Below are 16,993 nucleotides of genomic sequence, written 5' to 3'. Positions count from 1 at the left end.
CCGTCGTCTATTGTGTAGCGGTTTTAATACCATACGAACGGCAACCAACACATCATGCAAGCCAACTATTTGAATTGTCACCTTATTAAAAGCAGGCCGTGGCGATCTCTAATTGAGACGCGGCCGTGCTAACGGGAGCTAACGCGGCTCCATTGACTTGTGTGTTAAGCAGCTAGCGGGCTATCATTAGCGGCTATCATTAGCGTCACGTCATTTGCAACACGGCAGATTTACAGTATAAGCAGGCTGCATTGTGTACAGACCTGCTCAGTGCTTAGAAAACACAACGCAACACAGTTTGAGTATTAACTACAAGGTTTGTTCAGAAGGTTCAGAATGCTACAGTAGCCTAATGCTGGTGATGATATCATGTTTTTGTGTAGGCTACATAAATACAATTTGGGATTGTGGATTAAGATACTCATACACCTTCTACCTTCAGAGTCCACTCACAGCCATGGACCACTCAGCTACAACAGGGTGAGTGCTGGAAATCCTTGAAAATGCTTTAATTGTATTGATACATTTAAGACTTTCAAGTAATTGGAGTTTGAATAAAGTGCTTGAAACTGCTTAAATTTGTAATGGCATTACTTTCATGGTATTGGTCAGTGACACAATTAGAAACATTTCTTCATCCTAATTCCTCTCCAACATTGGTGAGAGCTTGTTTTTTTTTGCATTTCACTACACTGTTTTTAAACCTTGGTTTTAGCTTTGCATGTGACCAATAAACTTATCTATCTACCACATCAGGCACGGGGGCGAGAGCCAGAGCCAGCGCCAGCGCCAGAGCGACGGCGACGGAAGAGGCATGCCGGGGATGAGGAAGCCTATGAGAGGCTCCTCAAAATGGAGACCGAAAGGGCAGTCAAACAGACTGAACTGGCCAAACGGCAAATTAAGCTGACGCTGCTTCAGCAAAAAGAGACAGAATTATTTTGTTGGAATAAAACTTTGTTCGGACCCTGCATTCCTTTGTCTTTCTCTGTTTTGGTACATGCAAGTTACAATGTTTGGTGAACTAGAATTTGAGAAATAATTGTAATTTTATTTACAGCAGTTTTACAGTGTGGTCAAAAATTTTACTATGCTTTACATTTTTTGATATTACTTAAATTACTTGTTAGAAGTACAACACTAACACTTAAGTGTAACAAACATCTTGAGTAACAATATCTAGGAGAAGTATGCGCTGAGAGTTTGTCAATCCAAGTCAAATCCACCTCTGAGGTGGGATTCAAATGATCCTGAAATTTTGGTATCAAGTTAATCCAGATATCTGACTTAACTTTTGAAATACCCAAATCAGCCTTTTATCTGGATTCAGGGGAGGATTGGATTACCAGAGCTGAAACCCTGATCTTCAGGATCAGGATTCTCCTGATCTGTGTTGAAATACCCAGTTTTCAGATCAGATCTAGATTTAATCCAATCCGACCAGGATAATCCTGTCAGATCACGTTTGAAATACTGGGCCCTGGTGACCGTTCATGACATCCTGCATGTCACAAGCAACTCCCCTCCACTTTTCTCTTGAAGGGAAGCTTAGAAATGACAATCCTCATATTATAAGGGCTATCCATTTCATCAATGTACTCCATGCTGTTAACTGTATTGCAGCAACCGGTGAGGAACACAGTAAACTCTGTGAGTGCTTCTCCATCATCTGACCTAAATACAGGCCATTTCAGTGCCTTTACACTGCAAGCGGAAGCGACAGTATACTCATTACCAAAGTGCTTCTTGGCTTCTACATAGCCAGTGTCAGAATGCATATGTGAACAGCTGCGCACCAGGATCTTTGGTCTGCCACGGGTAAAGAAATTCAGCCTATCCCTGTTGCTGTCTGACCTATCCTCGATCCCATGCTCAAACGCTTTCATTAAAAACCCAAATTCCAAGTGATCTGCATTGAAAACTGGGATATCAATCCATGGGAGTGTGGACACCTTTTGTTGCTTCACCAAAAGCTCTGTTATTTTATTTTGTTGCTGAGCAAATCTTGAATATTGGTTGACCTGCTCTGCCCTGTGCTGGGCTGGGTGCTGACATTAGCATTTGGCTGATGGAGTCTGCTACTTCTTTGTGAGTTGATTGGAAACCTTGTTCTCTGTGCCGCATCATCTGATTCACTTGTTACATGAGAATCTCCACAGTCTGACTGCATGGCTATAAAGCCGCCCTCACTACCCTGCCCTGCAGCATTAAAGTAAGCAGCCATGCCGTCTTTAGGTTCAGCAGAAGTGTTATGAGGTGGCCCGTGTACAGTAGCACTTCCAGTTTTGCATTTGCAGCAGCGATGGCTGTTCTCAACTCACATTCCTGTTTTCTTGCTTTAAGCAGAGCCTCCTCTCTCTCAAGTTGCTGCAACTGCTTTAGTGACTCTGCATGTGCTAAAAGAGCTGCCTGTTCAGCTTCTAATTTAAGCCTGGGAGAAGATGCTGTAGAAGACAAACGAAACAGATTGACTTGCTTCATTTCCTCGCCTGATTTTATTGAGGCACTGTCTTCAGGCTCAATTTCAGCATCAATTCTCTTAGCCTCATTGTCTTGATATTTTACTCTTTCTAGCCAGCTTTTCACTTTCTCCACAAAATTCTTCAAGGCAATGGCTTTTGGCTCATACCACTGTGCCTGATCATGAAGAACATCTGTGTCATTCAAATAACTTTTAACTGCATCATTGAAGTCACAGAACTCACAGTACTTATCACATTCACTTCTTTAAAATTGCCATCGTCCTGCAATAGAGCATCAATTTCTTTCATCTTTTTAGTAAGCTTGATCAACAAAGCTTTCCTGGTTCCTTTAAGCTGTTTGAGCTTCTCTTCAAACGCTTTGGCAGTTGGTTTTGATACCCTCTTAGTTTCAACCGGCTCCATATTAACTGCTTTGCCACAAACTCTTCAATGCAATTAATATGTCTGTGCTACACAGACTGAGAGAAATGCATTAAGAATATCCCAAGAAATTGCGACATGAGAATGTGGATATGAATATGCTAAAGTGGGGTTATCAGACAGTGAACAGAGACAGAAAGGGCAGGAGAGGGCAAGAGAAAAAGTAAGATGGCTGAGGAAGCCAGGACAATGTCTCTGAATGTATCTGAGACTTGTTTTAGAAGGACTGCCCTCAGAACATGTTGTGTACTGTGTGTTGTGTGATGATGGATAATCAATTACTTCCACCACTGTTTATTTGTGTTCTTTATGCAAAATAATTTACTGTAAAGGAACTCAAAGATGGTTGGTGGTAAAGAATTATTAAAAATTCAATAGAAGCACGTTTTTGATGCAGATGTTAAACACACCAGTTTTGGTGAAAAGGCCATCAGTTGAAAGCGGAACGAAAAGCTCCCGCACTTCCACTGTCGGAGATTAGTAGAGTGTGACACCGAGCGGAAGTAAACAACACAAGCCGCTGTAAATTTAGCAGCGTGCACGTCTTGAATTAGCGGGAAGGTTGTGTTGTAGTTGTATCGCAGATAAAAACTTTAGTTGTGATAACGCAACAATGTCTTCAGTTCAGTTTCTGAGAGAGTTTGTCAACGAGCGACTTTCTGCTGCTGCTGAAGAAATATTCGGAGTTTTTGAAAAAACTATCGTCGAGTACGAGGAAGAGATCAATCGTCAGCGCAGACTGTTGGATATCGTTTGGAAACCTGAGATAAAGTTACACAGGATAGGTGTGTACGAACTCAATGTGTTTAAATTACTAACGGTATGATCAAGTAACCCAATAAAATGGTGGAATGATACGTTTTCACAAATACTTGTACTTTGCATGGGTTTTTCCATTGAATGCTACTTTTTACTGCTACTCCACTACATCTCTGCGACAGATATTGAAAATGTTACTCCACTACAGAACTACCCAATGTTACAAAGTATTTTAATATTAGCCCAACCATAAACACCTTTCACTGTAAGATACAACATGGACATTAATACAGCAGATCTTTGAATCCAAAAACATCCTCTATAGTAATAGGGAAACACTGATGGGGGACATTATACTGCACTATTCTTTTGATACTTGAAGGTCATTTCCCGATTGTATGTACTTTTACTTTAGCAACATTTTGAAGAGAGGAATTTTACTTGTAATGGTGTATTTTCTCACTGTGGTATTAGTACTTTTAGAATATGAATTACTCTTCACTAATGGTTTAAAGACAATCATGTTGTATTGTTCTGCTCAGATGTCCGTTTCTCTGTCATCACAGTTGTGTCCTTTTGCTCTTTGTTCCTCCAGAGCTCCCACAGCAACATGTCTGCAAGGAGGAGGAGGTTCTCTCTGACCAGCAGCTGCTCTGTCTTCAGGAGAGAAACACCAGTCTGGACCAAGAGGACCCAGAGCCTCCACAGATTAAAGAGGAGGAGCAGGAGGAACTCTGCACCAGTGAGGAGGGAGAGCAGCTTGAACTGAAGCAGGAGACTGATGCCTTTATGTTGACTCCTGCTAAAGAGGAAAGGGACCACAGTGAAGAGGAGACTCTGAACTTGAATCCTGATGACAGTCTAAATAATGGACAGAACGACTCTGTAGTCAACATGCCAGTTATAATCTCTGTGGTATCAGAACCAAACAGTGACCAGCAGCTCCTCTCTCTCAACTCTCATGAAGCTGAGAGCCAAGAACAGAAAGGAGGTAAGCATGGAGACTCAGGTACAACTGGAAATGCACAGACAGAACCAAAGAAGAGACGTCAGAAAAGCAGAAGTCACAGTAACAATGTAAAAAACCCTAACTCATCAGAGGTTCACATAGATACTCACACAGGTAAAAAGCCTTCCAAATATGACAAATGTGGAAAAGAGTGTACTTCAGAAATTGGCAGACACATGGGAATCCACAAGGGTGAGAAGCCATATGTTTGTAAAACATGTGGGAAAGATTTCAGTCGTAGGTCTTACTTAAATGTCCACATGAGAATCCACACGGGTGAAAAGCCGTTCACTTGTAAAACATGTGGGAAAGATTTCAGAAGTAGTTCTCACTTAAATGTCCACATGAGAATCCACACAGGTGAGAAGCCGTATATTTGCAAAACATGTGGAAAAGATTTCTTGTATAGGTCTGTGCTGAATCGCCACATGGGAATCCACACGGGTGAGAAGCCGTATATTTGCAAAATATGTGGGAAAGATTTCAGTCGTATGGCTTACTTAAATGTCCACATGGGAATCCACACGGGTGAGAAGCTGTTCACCTGTAAAACATGTGGGAAAGATTTCAGTTGTAGGTCTCACTTAAATGTCCACATGAGAATCCACACGGATGAGAAGCCGTATGTTTGCAAAACATGTGGAGAAGATTTCAGAAGTAGGTTTCACTTGAACGTCCACATGAGAATCCACACAGGTGAGAAGCCGTATATTTGCAAAACATGTGGGAAAGATTTCAGTTGTAGGTCTGACTTGAACGGCCACATGAGAATCCACACGGGGGAGAAACCGTATATTTGTAAAACATGTGGGAAATATTTCCGTTGTAGGTCTCACTTGAACGGCCACATGAAAATCCACACGGGTGAGAAGCCTTATTCTTGTAAAACATGTGGGAAAGATTTCAGACGTGGCTCTAGTTTGAAAGTCCACATGAGAGTCCACACAGGTGAAAAGCCTTATTCCTGTAAAATATGCGGGAAAGATTTCAGAAGTGGCTCTACTTTGAAAGTCCAAAGACAATCATGTTGTATTGTTCTGCTCAGATGTTTGTTTCTCTGTCATCACAGTTGTGTCCTTTTGTTCTTTGTTCCTCCAGAGCTTCCACAGCAACATGTCTGCGAGGAGGAGGAGGTTCTCTCTGACCAGCAGCAGCTCTGTCTTCAGGAGAGAAACACCAGTCTGGACCAAGAGGACCCAGAGCCTCCACAGATTAAAGAGGAGGAGCAGGAGGAACTCTGCACCAGTGAGGAGGGAGAGCAGCTTGAACTGAAGCAGGAGACTGATGCCTTTATGTTGACTCCTGCTAAAGAGGAAAGGGACCACAGTGAAGAGGAGACTCTGAACTTGAATCCTGATGACAGTCTAAATAATGGACAGAACGACTCTGTAGTCAACATGCCAGTTATAATCTCTGTGGTATCAGAACCAAACAGTGACCAGCAGCTCCTCTCTCTCAACTCTCATGAAGCTGAGAGCCAAGAACAGAAAGGAGGTAAGCATGGAGACTCAGGTACAACTGGAAATGCACAGACAGAACCAAAGAAGAGACGTCAGAAAAGCAGAAGTCACAGTAACAATGTAAAAAACCCTAACTCATCAGAGGTTCACATAGATACTCACACAGGTAAAAAGCCTTCCAAATATGACAAATGTGGAAAAGAGTGTACTTCAGAAATTGGCAGACACATGGAAATCCACACGGATGAGAAGCCATATGTTTGTAAAACATGTGGGAAAGATTTCAGTCGTAGGTCTAACTTAAATGTCCACATGAGAATCCACACGGGTGAAAAGCCGTTCACTTGTAAAACATGTGGGAAAGATTTCAGAAGTAGTTCTTACTTAAATGTCCACATGAGAATCCACACAGGTGAGAAGCCGTATATTTGTAAAACATGTGGAAAAGATTTCTTGTATAGGTCTGTGCTGAATCGCCACATGGGAATCCACACGGGTGAGAAGCTGCATGTTTGTAAAACATGTGGGAAAGATTTCTTGAATAGCTCTGTGCTGATTCGCCACATGAGAATCCACACGGGTGAGAAGCCGTTCACTTGTAAAACATGTGGGAAAGATTTCAGTCGTATGTCTTACTTAAATGTCCACATGAGAATCCACACAGGTGAGAAGCCGTATATTTGCAAAACATGTGGGAAAAATTTCACTCGTAGTTCTCACTTAAATGTCCACATGAGAATCCACACGGGCGAAAAGCTGTACTCTTGTAAAACATGTGGGAAAGATTTCAGAAGAAGTTCTCATTTGACTGTCCACATGAGAATCCACACGGGTGAGAAGCCGTATATTTGCAAAATATGTGGGAAAGATTTCAGTCGTATGGCTTACTTAAATGTCCACATGGGAATCCACACGGGTGAGAAGCTGTTCACTTGTAAAACATGTGGGAAAGATTTCAGTCGTAGGTCTCACTTAAATGTCCACATGAGAATCCACACGGGTGAGAAGCCGTATGTTTGCAAAACATGTGGAGAAGATTTCAAAAGTAGGTTTCACTTGAACGTCCACATGAGAATCCACACAGGTGAGAAGCCGTATATTTGCAAAACATGTGGGAAAGATTTCAGTTGTAGGTTTGACTTGAACGGCCACATGAGAATCCACACGGGGGAGAAACCGTATATTTGTAAAACATGTGGGAAAGATTTCCGTTGTAGGTCTCACTTGAACGGCCACATGAAAATCCACACGGGTGAGAAGCCTTATTCTTGTAAAACATGTGGGAAAGATTTCTTGCATAGGTCTGTGCTGAATCGCCACATGAGAATCCACACTGGTGAGAAGCCTTATTCTTGTAAAACATGTGGGAAAGATTTCAGATGTGGCTCTAGTTTGAAAGTCCACATGAGAGTCCACACAGGTGAAAAGCCTTATTCCTGTAAAATATGTGGGAAAGATTTCAGAAGTGGCTCTACTTTGAAAGTCCACATGAGAGTCCACACAGGTGAAAAGCCTTATTCCTGTAAAATATGTGGTAACGATTTCAGACGTCGCTCTGTTTTGAAAGTCCACATGAGAGTCCACACAGGTGAGAAGTAGCAACGATTCGTTAACTCACCACCTGGCTCCCTAAAATAACCCAAGAATCATGGATCTTTGGTGGCCATTCATTCAAGTCAGTTGATTCCTCACAAATTTTCCACTATTAAATGAGAAAGTGCATCAAAAACAAACATCTTGAAATGTTAACAATCCAACAACAACAACATAGAAATCTATATTGGCAGTCAAATGTTGTTTAACTTGTAGCAACACGTTCATTTATATTATTAAATGTCAACTGGGGAAATGAGTGAGCCAGTCAGTCTGAGATGGGCCATCAGGATACAACGGGTACACGCCGAATCATACGAGAGGCGGTGAATCGGCTTATTGAGTCGTGGCTCACAAGAGTCTGCTGCACCTGGACAAATGACCCACACTTCCTCATGTTATTAGCCCACCACTCATGTAACTGATTTCTAGCAATATTTGACTGTGCTTTGGGTAGAAGGCTACTACAACTGTTTAAAGTACATGCCATACATCCTTAAATTAATGTTAGGTTATTATTAAACATGGTGTTGGTATATTTGGTTGTTGTTATGAAATTAAACTAAGCAGCCTCAATTTGAAATTATTTTTGTTTAATGTTTAGGTTCATTTACCACAGACATGCATGTCTGTTTTTACAAATGAGTGCTCTGCTTTTATGAATGATATTTAGTTGTGTAGCCTAGTCTATGTCCCAAGATGAAGGCACTCGTATTATGGATAACCGGTCCACACGTCTATATTGCAGGTTACAGGAGCCCTTTTCAGTGAGCAGGTGTTGAAGCTGCACACGCGATTTGCTTTACATTATTTTGAGTGAGTCCACTGGCTGAGTAAATCCCCCTCTGATCCACTGCGTGCACAGCCTGTGTGGTGTGTAAATCAATAGAATCAACAGTTTTTATTTTTACCAATGTCAGTGGTTAGGAACAGGTTTCATTAGCGATCGGGTGAATTTGACTCCAGTGACTCGCACAACCTGGATCGTATTAGTCAGTGACTCAGAATAATTCCCAATCCTGAAAATGATTTGGGCTGACCATCACAAGTGAGAAGCTGTACACTTGAAAAGCATGTGGAAAAGATTTTTTTTATCAGATATCGTCTCTAAATGATCATAAAGAACCCACACAAGTGAGTAGCCATACTCTTGCAAGAGCTGTGGGACAGATTTCAGGTGTAGCTGTGAGCTACATGTCCATGAGATCCCACACAGGTGAGAATCCGTAGACTTCTAAAAGGTAAACTGCAAAGGGTTACTTGTAAAACATGTGGGAAAGGTTTCAAATCCAGAGGCAACTTCAATGCCCACATGAGAAACCACACGGGTGAGAAACCGTATACTTGCAAAACATGTGGGAAAGCTTATATTCACACAGCGTCATTTAAATATCACATCAGAACCAACACAGGTGAGAAGCCGTACCTTTGCAAGACCTGTGGCAAAAAAATGTGTGACCTTTCCTCAATGAAAAGGCACATGAGAATCCACACAGGTGAAAAGCCTTATGGTGAGAATTAGTAACGATCCACTAAGGCTGTTTATTTGTATGACATGTGGGAGATCTTTTAAACGTAAATTTGACCCGAAATCTCACATGAAACCGCACATGTGAGTAGCTGTATGCTTGTAAAAAACTGGGATCAGTGCAGAGGAGAAACATTAAGGTGGAATCCCTTTGTTCAATAACTCATTGGAATACACTTGTACATCTCTGTAGCTGAATATTAAAGATTAGATGTCAGTTTCTTATCCGTTTTATATGATTTAAGTGTCCATTTTTCTGTTTACAAGCAGTATTTTGAAACGATCACAATCTTCCAAATCCCAGGAGTTTCAGTTAGTGCTCCGCGGTGGCTGTTAATGTGTTGATATTGTATTGATATGTATTGATGTTCTTGATATTTGGTTGTGCCAAATGTACATTTACATTGTATTAGATTTGACATTAAATAATGACTTTTAAATCCATGAACCTCAACTGGTTATTGATAACTGTATACAAATATCTATACGCAAAAAGTCTGATTTTTCATTTCAGAGGGACTGGTATAGACGCTTCACATTACCATGTAATAAATCCTTAGATTAAATGTGAATATGCCTCCCTGGTTCTATTTCTAATACACAACCTCACGTATGTGTCCGGTCAACTTTTCCTTAATAAATACAAATAATTCATTAATTACATCTTCGAGCACCGTCTCTGTTTTCTTGTGTGTAATAATTTTCTGCTAAGTGTCATAAAAAATTACATGTCGCAGCGACTTTTCCACCTCTCCAAACTGGAGGAGAACAGCGGAATGTTTACGTGTGTACGCAGTTGAGTGACTAGCAGTCAGGTAAGCATTACAATGGGTGGAAGAGATGATGGAAAGTAAATAATAATTTAAAGAAAGTCAACGTCAGCACTATCACACATCAAATCAGCCAGAAATCATCAAGATCTAGTAAATGAAATATTGTTTAATAAATCAAGCTAGTCCACCAGGGGAAAGACAGTGTTCATGTAGGTGCCAGCACACTTAGTGTAAATGACCTAATTTGTGTTGTGTCTTTATATAAGAGATACTTTTCTGTTGTATTTGTTGGACAGTTTACCCGGTTGATTGGCGGTTTTCCTTTTTTAAATTGAAAGCAACTCCGGTATTGTGATTTGTGTCCTGATTTTGTCTTGACCTTAAATAACTTGCTAATGATTTGTTAAAGTAAGTTAGTGTTACCTTGATGTGTACTGTCCAGACTATGATTATGCTCTCATAGAAAGATAGCTAACATACTGAGTTTGTTGTTTTGTGTCTTTGTACACAGCTCTTACACTGTTTTGGGAATTTAAAGGAAGTTTGAAATCAAGCGTCAGACCATCTTATGGAGGGATAGGCTATGCTACACAGAAATTCCAGAATATTAGAAAGTAGATAAGTTAGCAGAGGAGGCGGCCAGGAAAGAGTGTGTGTTTCAAACTGCGAGAGGAAAAGCATAGTATGGAGGATAATTATTAAACAGTGGCAACAATTTTGGGATAGTGTGGTAGAAGTTAGACACTTACATGAATTCAAAACAAGGTAGGAGGTGCGAGAAAAGGTCAAGCTATCCAAAAAGTGCAATTGATTATTAGTAGATTAAGAATTAATCACAGCAAATTGAACCATATGAAAATATCCAACTGGGCACTAGTGTCAATGTAAAGAAACTGAGACAGTGGAGCATGTCCTGATCTCATGCAGGGAGTATAAAGAAAAATGAAGGGCCATGTTTGTAGGGTTACAGAGGCTGGGCCAAGTGGAAATCCAGGTCAGAGAGATGCTTTGTCGTGGGGTCAATGAGGAGGGGAGAAAATTTATATATTTATATATTTGAAAAACACTGGGCAATTTACACGGTTATAAAAGAGTAGAATAAAACAACTTATTGTGTCATGAACGGTGCAGGGGTAAGTCAGAGAAGCAGGACCCAAATGCAGACAAGGACACAGAGTAGACATAAACGGGTGTTTAATCCATAAACAATAAACAAACAGAGAACTGGGAAAAAAGGAAAAAGGTCTAGATGCAGGTGATGAAGCAACAACACGGCGATTAGGGGGAAAACACAAATGGGTGGTTGACAAGCACGTGAGAGTTTAGACGGGGAAACAGGTTCTCAGGAAGCTAAACAAAAGAAACAAAGAAACAATTAGCGATGAACAAGTAAACATGGATAGAGATATTGATCATGAGTAAAAGTAGCCAACCAAGAGAGACACGATACCACGTAATGCGAAAACAGTCTGGCGCCGAATGTGTGCCACATCCGACTTTTTATCCAGCAGGCGCTGATTGGGGGATGAGCCACAACTGGGCGGAACCACGCCTACCAGCTCCCACAAACAAACAGATGGGAAGACACATGCAGGAAAACAACAGAGGGAGACAAACCAACACAAGAGGAAGAGGGAATGGCCTGAAAGGACAGGAATCCTGACAGTAGTTGGATGTGACATTCAGGGGAATGTCACAAGAGTTTAGCCAGACCCTCTGACCCGGGCTGTGCTGTGGAGCAGGGATGCGACAGCGATCCGCCATCCTGCGATTCTGCTCTGTCGTACGGAATAGCGCCTCTCGGTCCTCCCTCCAGATCCAAAGGACCCTCAGTAAGTGGTGTTGAACTGAGTGAACAGGGATCTCAGACTCCTGGGCAGGGAAGATAGGAGGTAAATACCCTTATAAGGCCTTGCAGGGTGACATACCGGTAGCTGAACAGTTGAGGGAGTTGTGGGAGTATTCAACCCAGGACAGCTGAGACGACCACAACGAGGGATTGCGGGCACAGACACAGCAAAGAGCGTTCTCCAGATCCTGGTTGGCCCTCTCCGTCTGCGTCTACAAGCTGACACTGGCTCCAAAAGCCTGGCAGAAGGCCTTCCAGACACGGGAAGTGAACTGGGGACCCCGGTCCCAGACAATGTCCAGAGGGATCCCATGGAGTTGGAAAACATGGTCCACCAAGAGGGAAGCCGTCTCCGTGGCTAATGGCAGTTTCGGCAGGGGAACAAAATGCACCATCTTAGAAAATCGATCAACGATAGTCACAATAGTGTCTTTACCTTGGGAGACCGACAGACCGGTAACAGAATTCAATGCGATGTGAAACCAAGGACGACCAGGCACGGTAAGTGGACGGAGAAGGCCCGCTGGAGGGCTATGAGAGGCATTGCCTCTAGCTCAGACTGTGAAGGTCTGGACAAACTCCCGGGTATCCCTGGTCATGGCCCTCCACCAGAAGTAACGATGAAGGAGTGAGAGAGTCCTGGTGACTCTGGGATGGCAGGCAAGTCGAGAGGAATGTCCCCACTGGAGAACCTGGGACAGAACACTGGCGGGAACAAACAGACGCCCCGATGGACCACCACCGGGGTCAGGGTCAGTGCGTTGAGCTTGCTTTACCCTCGTTTCTATTTCCCAGATGAGGGTGGCCATAACGCATAAAGGAGGTATGATGTGGTCCTCCGAACCGGTCTCCTCCTCCTCGGCTGGTCCAAACTGTCGGGAAAGGGCGTCTGGTTTGACGTTCTTGCTGTCTGCAATATAAGTCAGGAAGAAGTTAAATTGTCCCAAGAACAAAGGCCACCGGGCTTGACGAGAATTAAGTCTCTTTGCAGTCTCTGAATGTACGACAGATTCTTGTGGTCAGTCCAGGCCACAAACGGAGTCTCTGTCCCCTCTAACCAGTGCCGCCACTCCTCTAAAGCTAACTTGAAGGCCAGTAACTCACGGTTCCCAACGTCGTATTTTCTCTCTGCCCGGGACAACTTCTGGGAAAATGAAGCACAAAGGTGAACCTTGTTATCCTTCACTGCTCGTTGCGACAAAACAACAGAACAACAGAACGACTCACCAGAACCCTGTCTGCGACTGGTGAGCCTGGGAGTTTAACTGAACAGGGCAGGTGGCCAGTTGATGGTTTGGAGCCCCACAGTAAATACATAACCCTCCTTGGAAACGTTGTTGTCGTTCTGCCGGGGTTAGGCGACTATGACCGAGCTGCATAGGTTCCTCCCTGGAAATGGTGGAGGACTGGTTGACCCTGGGATTAGCTGGAAAGCTAGGCCGACTGGTGGCAGGATCGAGTGGAACTGTGAGTGGGAATGAAAACACGGAGGGTGAGGGCTGTCGCTCACGGCGTCTCTCACGGAGACGGTTGACGATTTTTATAGCTAAACCGATGAGCTCCGGTAAGCTACTGGTCTCAGATCTCCCCACTAGAAAGTCCTTCACATCCTCGTTTAACCCCCTGATGAAAGTACTCTGTAAGGCCCTATCGTTCCACCTCAACTCCGCTGCTAGGGTGCGAAAATCTACGGAATAATCTGCTGCACTGGCGGAATTCTTGCGCAGACTAAGCAGCTGGTTGCTGGTGTCACAGTTAGAAACTGGTTGGCTCTCTCTGTCTATCCGTTTGACTGCGGGTGGTAACCCGAAGACAAGCTGACACTGGCCCCAAAAGCCTGGCAAAAAGCCTTCAAGACCCGGGACATAAACTGAGGACCCTGGTCCGAGATGATGTCCACAATGGTCAAAATCGTGTCGTTACCTTGGTAGTCCAGTGACAAAGTCTGGTGCGATGTGAGATCATGGACAACTGGGCACAGGAAGAGCTCGAAGAAGTCCCGCCGGAGGACAATGAGAAGTCTTACATCTAGCGCAGACGTGCAGGCCTGGATAAACTCCCAGGTACCCTTAGACATGGTCCTCCACCAGAAGTGACGTTGAAGAAGAGAGAGGGTCCTGGTAACTCCGGGATGGCATGCAAGACGAGAAGAGTGTCCCCACTGGAGTACCTGGGAGAGAACACTGGTGGGAACAGAAAGATGCCTTGGTGGACCACTACCGGGTTAAGGTTCAGTAAGTTGTGCCTTCCTCACCGTCGTCTCTATTTCACACGTAAGGGCTGCCATGACGCAGGAAGAAGGAATGATGTTGTCCGATCCAATCTCCTCTTCTTCGGCTGGTCCAAACTATTGGGACAGGGCGCCAGGTTTGACGTTCTTACTTCCAGGAATATACGTCAAGTAAAAGTTAAATCGCCTGAAGAATTAAGCCCACCAGGCTTGACGAGAATTCAGTCTCTTAGCTGAATGTAAAAGATTCTTGTGATCCATCCATACCACAAACGGAGTCTCTGCTCCCTCCAACCAGTGCACCCACTCCTCCAAAGCTAACTTGACGGCAAGTAGTTCATGGTTCCCAACGTCGTATTTACGCTCTTGTAGCCCAGGCTTCATAAGCTGTAGGAAAAATCAAGAAGAAGCGTTCATTTAGTGTGAATGAGTGTATGAGAGGGATAGCTGGCATTTACAGGGTTAACTCTGCCACACAGAGCAGAGAGAGCAGTGCGTCATGATGTCTCGGGCCAATCGCGCTGCAGTTGCGCACAACACGCTGGGAGATAGTTAGAGCGGGAGGGAAGCTGTACTGTCTGGCTGAATGAGGGATGCTCTGCCTGTAAAAAATATTCAGAAGTGGTTACAAGAGAGGGAAATGGTCAGAATCCACTGCGACCCGAACCCACAGAGTTGTCGGTTGATGATACATGCTCGGCGGTAAGTTTATTCTGCATTTTGACGAAAGTAGCGTAGAGTAAAAGTGGTGTTAGCCACCATGCTAATTTAGCTGCTAAACCGCTATTAAAATGCTCCCTGTGTGTGTTAGAAGAAGAAGAATTCCTTTATTAGTCCCGCGAATGGGGAAATTCCTTTTCACTCTATTATTTTTTTTCATTTTACACACACACACACAGGCCCGAAATACACACACATGCACGGGACAGGACCTATATACATGCAACCGATGGAGAGATGTTAGAGCGAGGGGGCTGCCAGTGACAGGCGCCCCGAGCAGTTGGGGGTTCGGTGCCTTGCTCAACAGCACCTCGGCAGTGCCCAGGAGATGAACTGGCACCTCTCCAGCCACCAGTCCACACTCCGTTCATGGTCCACACAGGGACTCGAACCAGCAACCCTCCGTTTCCCAGCCCAGTCACTATGGACTGAGCTACTACCGCCCCAAGCCGCCTATGCTAATTTAGCTGCTAAATGCTAATTTGATACCTCACGAACGTACCTAGCAGAGCTAACGGCTAATAGAGTGGGCTAATTCAGACAAAATGCTAAGCTGTGTGTGCGCGTGTGTTTATGTGTGTGAGGAAAAGGCGTGAGAAACTAATTTTATATCTTTATTTCATCATTTTAGCCAAAGAATTGATGCTAGAAGGGTCTAATTATATATATATTTAGTCATTTGAGACTTTTCATTTGAATTGAACTGGTAAAAAGAGATCTATAAGTAAAAGTGATAATAAAAATATATTTTATTATTATAAATAAATGTTTTTGTTTTTTTAAATCCATATATAGGTCATATTTATGTTATTAATTTTACCTAAGAATTTATGACCTATGGTCATTTAATTTAACTGAAATTAATGAATGTGGCCTGTTCTATAGGTCAGGTTTTTTGAGGGGATATGATTTGGTGACACCTGATGTTTGAAGAGAAGACATAAGCGACATCAGTAGTCGACGCTAAAACGAGAGGATACCAGCACTGGATAGCCACCAGGCGGGTTTTCAGATACCTGCTGGACCAACGGATCCAGAGACGCAGATGGCGAGCCGGAATATAGGAAAGCAGGAAAGCTGAACTTACCTCCCAAACCTGCGGTGTGGTAGGACATTGAGACACAAAAGTTAAAGGGACCCAACGAAATAAAACACTGAGCTCATAACCAGAGGAAGAAAATACAACACAGACTGAACACAGCACTATCTTTTTTTTATCTTTTATATTGCGTGCATTTTATTATTTTTCAAATTTAATTAAGAATTGTTGTCATATTGTTCTTGCTGTTGACAGAGAATACATTTTTTAAAACCTAATTTTGTGTGAGTGTGTTCAATGTTGGTGTTCCACCCTGGGCTCCATGAGCATTACCCTAGAATCCTGATAACTGGTCCAAACTGTGAACAGAAACTGAAATTATATTAATACAAATATTAATGCTTGTATCCTCATTAGGCAAAGAGGGGTTACAGGAGTAGCTAGCCAGGAGCCCAGAGTAGGTGACATCAATATTGCTTAATTGAAACATGGATTTTATCCAGAAATTGAGTGCCAAAATACCCAAGGCAGTCATTGTTGATGGTATAACCGGATTAGCTCTGGATGAAGAAGTGATTGACTGTCTTAAGCAGTATGGTGCCGTTCAGTGCACTGATTTTGTTGATGATGAGTCTTCCGAGTTTCACAAAAACCTGATCGTCGAGTATTCCAGTGGCTCAGCTGTAGAAGCTTTGCATCCACTCTTGCCATACAGACACACACTGAAGAGCAATGTTACGTATAGCGTTGAGTCTTGAATTTACACTTCCAAGCTAGGGAGCAGTGCAACGGAAACTTACCTGACAGAGCTAAAAGAACTAGCAAAGCTAAGCGGCCAAGACTATGAAACAGTCTTAAGAAAAATGATAATGCAGATCAGTAGTGATGTTGAAAGCATGCAACCTGCAGATGAGCCGTCAACTTTAGCACTCAGTGAGACCCCTGTGGAGTCCCCACAGCCCACATGTCCTTTTCAAGGTCCACGTCAGAATGAAAGGGGCAAAAACGGTGCTATGTTAGTACCAGTTCTTAATGAAAGACGTGTTCAATTTCTTTTTGTGAGTGATGTTAATCCGCCAGAGGTTCAGAAAGTGGTGGTTGAACACATTGTGAGGAGGAAGGACACAAGT

At 43.2% G+C, this 16,993-nt stretch overlaps 1 protein-coding gene across 1 annotated transcript; it reads left to right on the top strand.

Annotated features, from left to right (window-relative positions):
- Positions 1–3,516: 3,516 nt before the first annotated feature.
- On the top strand, positions 3,517–12,236 carry LOC310945901 (uncharacterized protein; the record flags this gene model as incomplete). The annotated part of the gene is made up of 4 exons (XM_083912162.1): positions 3,517–3,688; positions 4,258–4,653; positions 5,770–6,543; positions 12,094–12,236. 4 exons carry the CDS (start codon positions 3,517–3,519, stop codon positions 12,234–12,236), a joined length of 1,485 nt encoding a protein of 494 aa, XP_083768288.1.
- Between the last annotated feature and the right edge of the window lie 4,757 nt (positions 12,237–16,993).

Source organism: Echiichthys vipera (assembly GCF_963691815.1).
Source record: "Echiichthys vipera genome assembly, chromosome: 4".
Taxonomy (NCBI): Eukaryota; Metazoa; Chordata; class Actinopteri; order Perciformes; family Trachinidae; genus Echiichthys; species Echiichthys vipera.
This window is presented reverse-complemented; position numbering and strand designations above follow the sequence as displayed.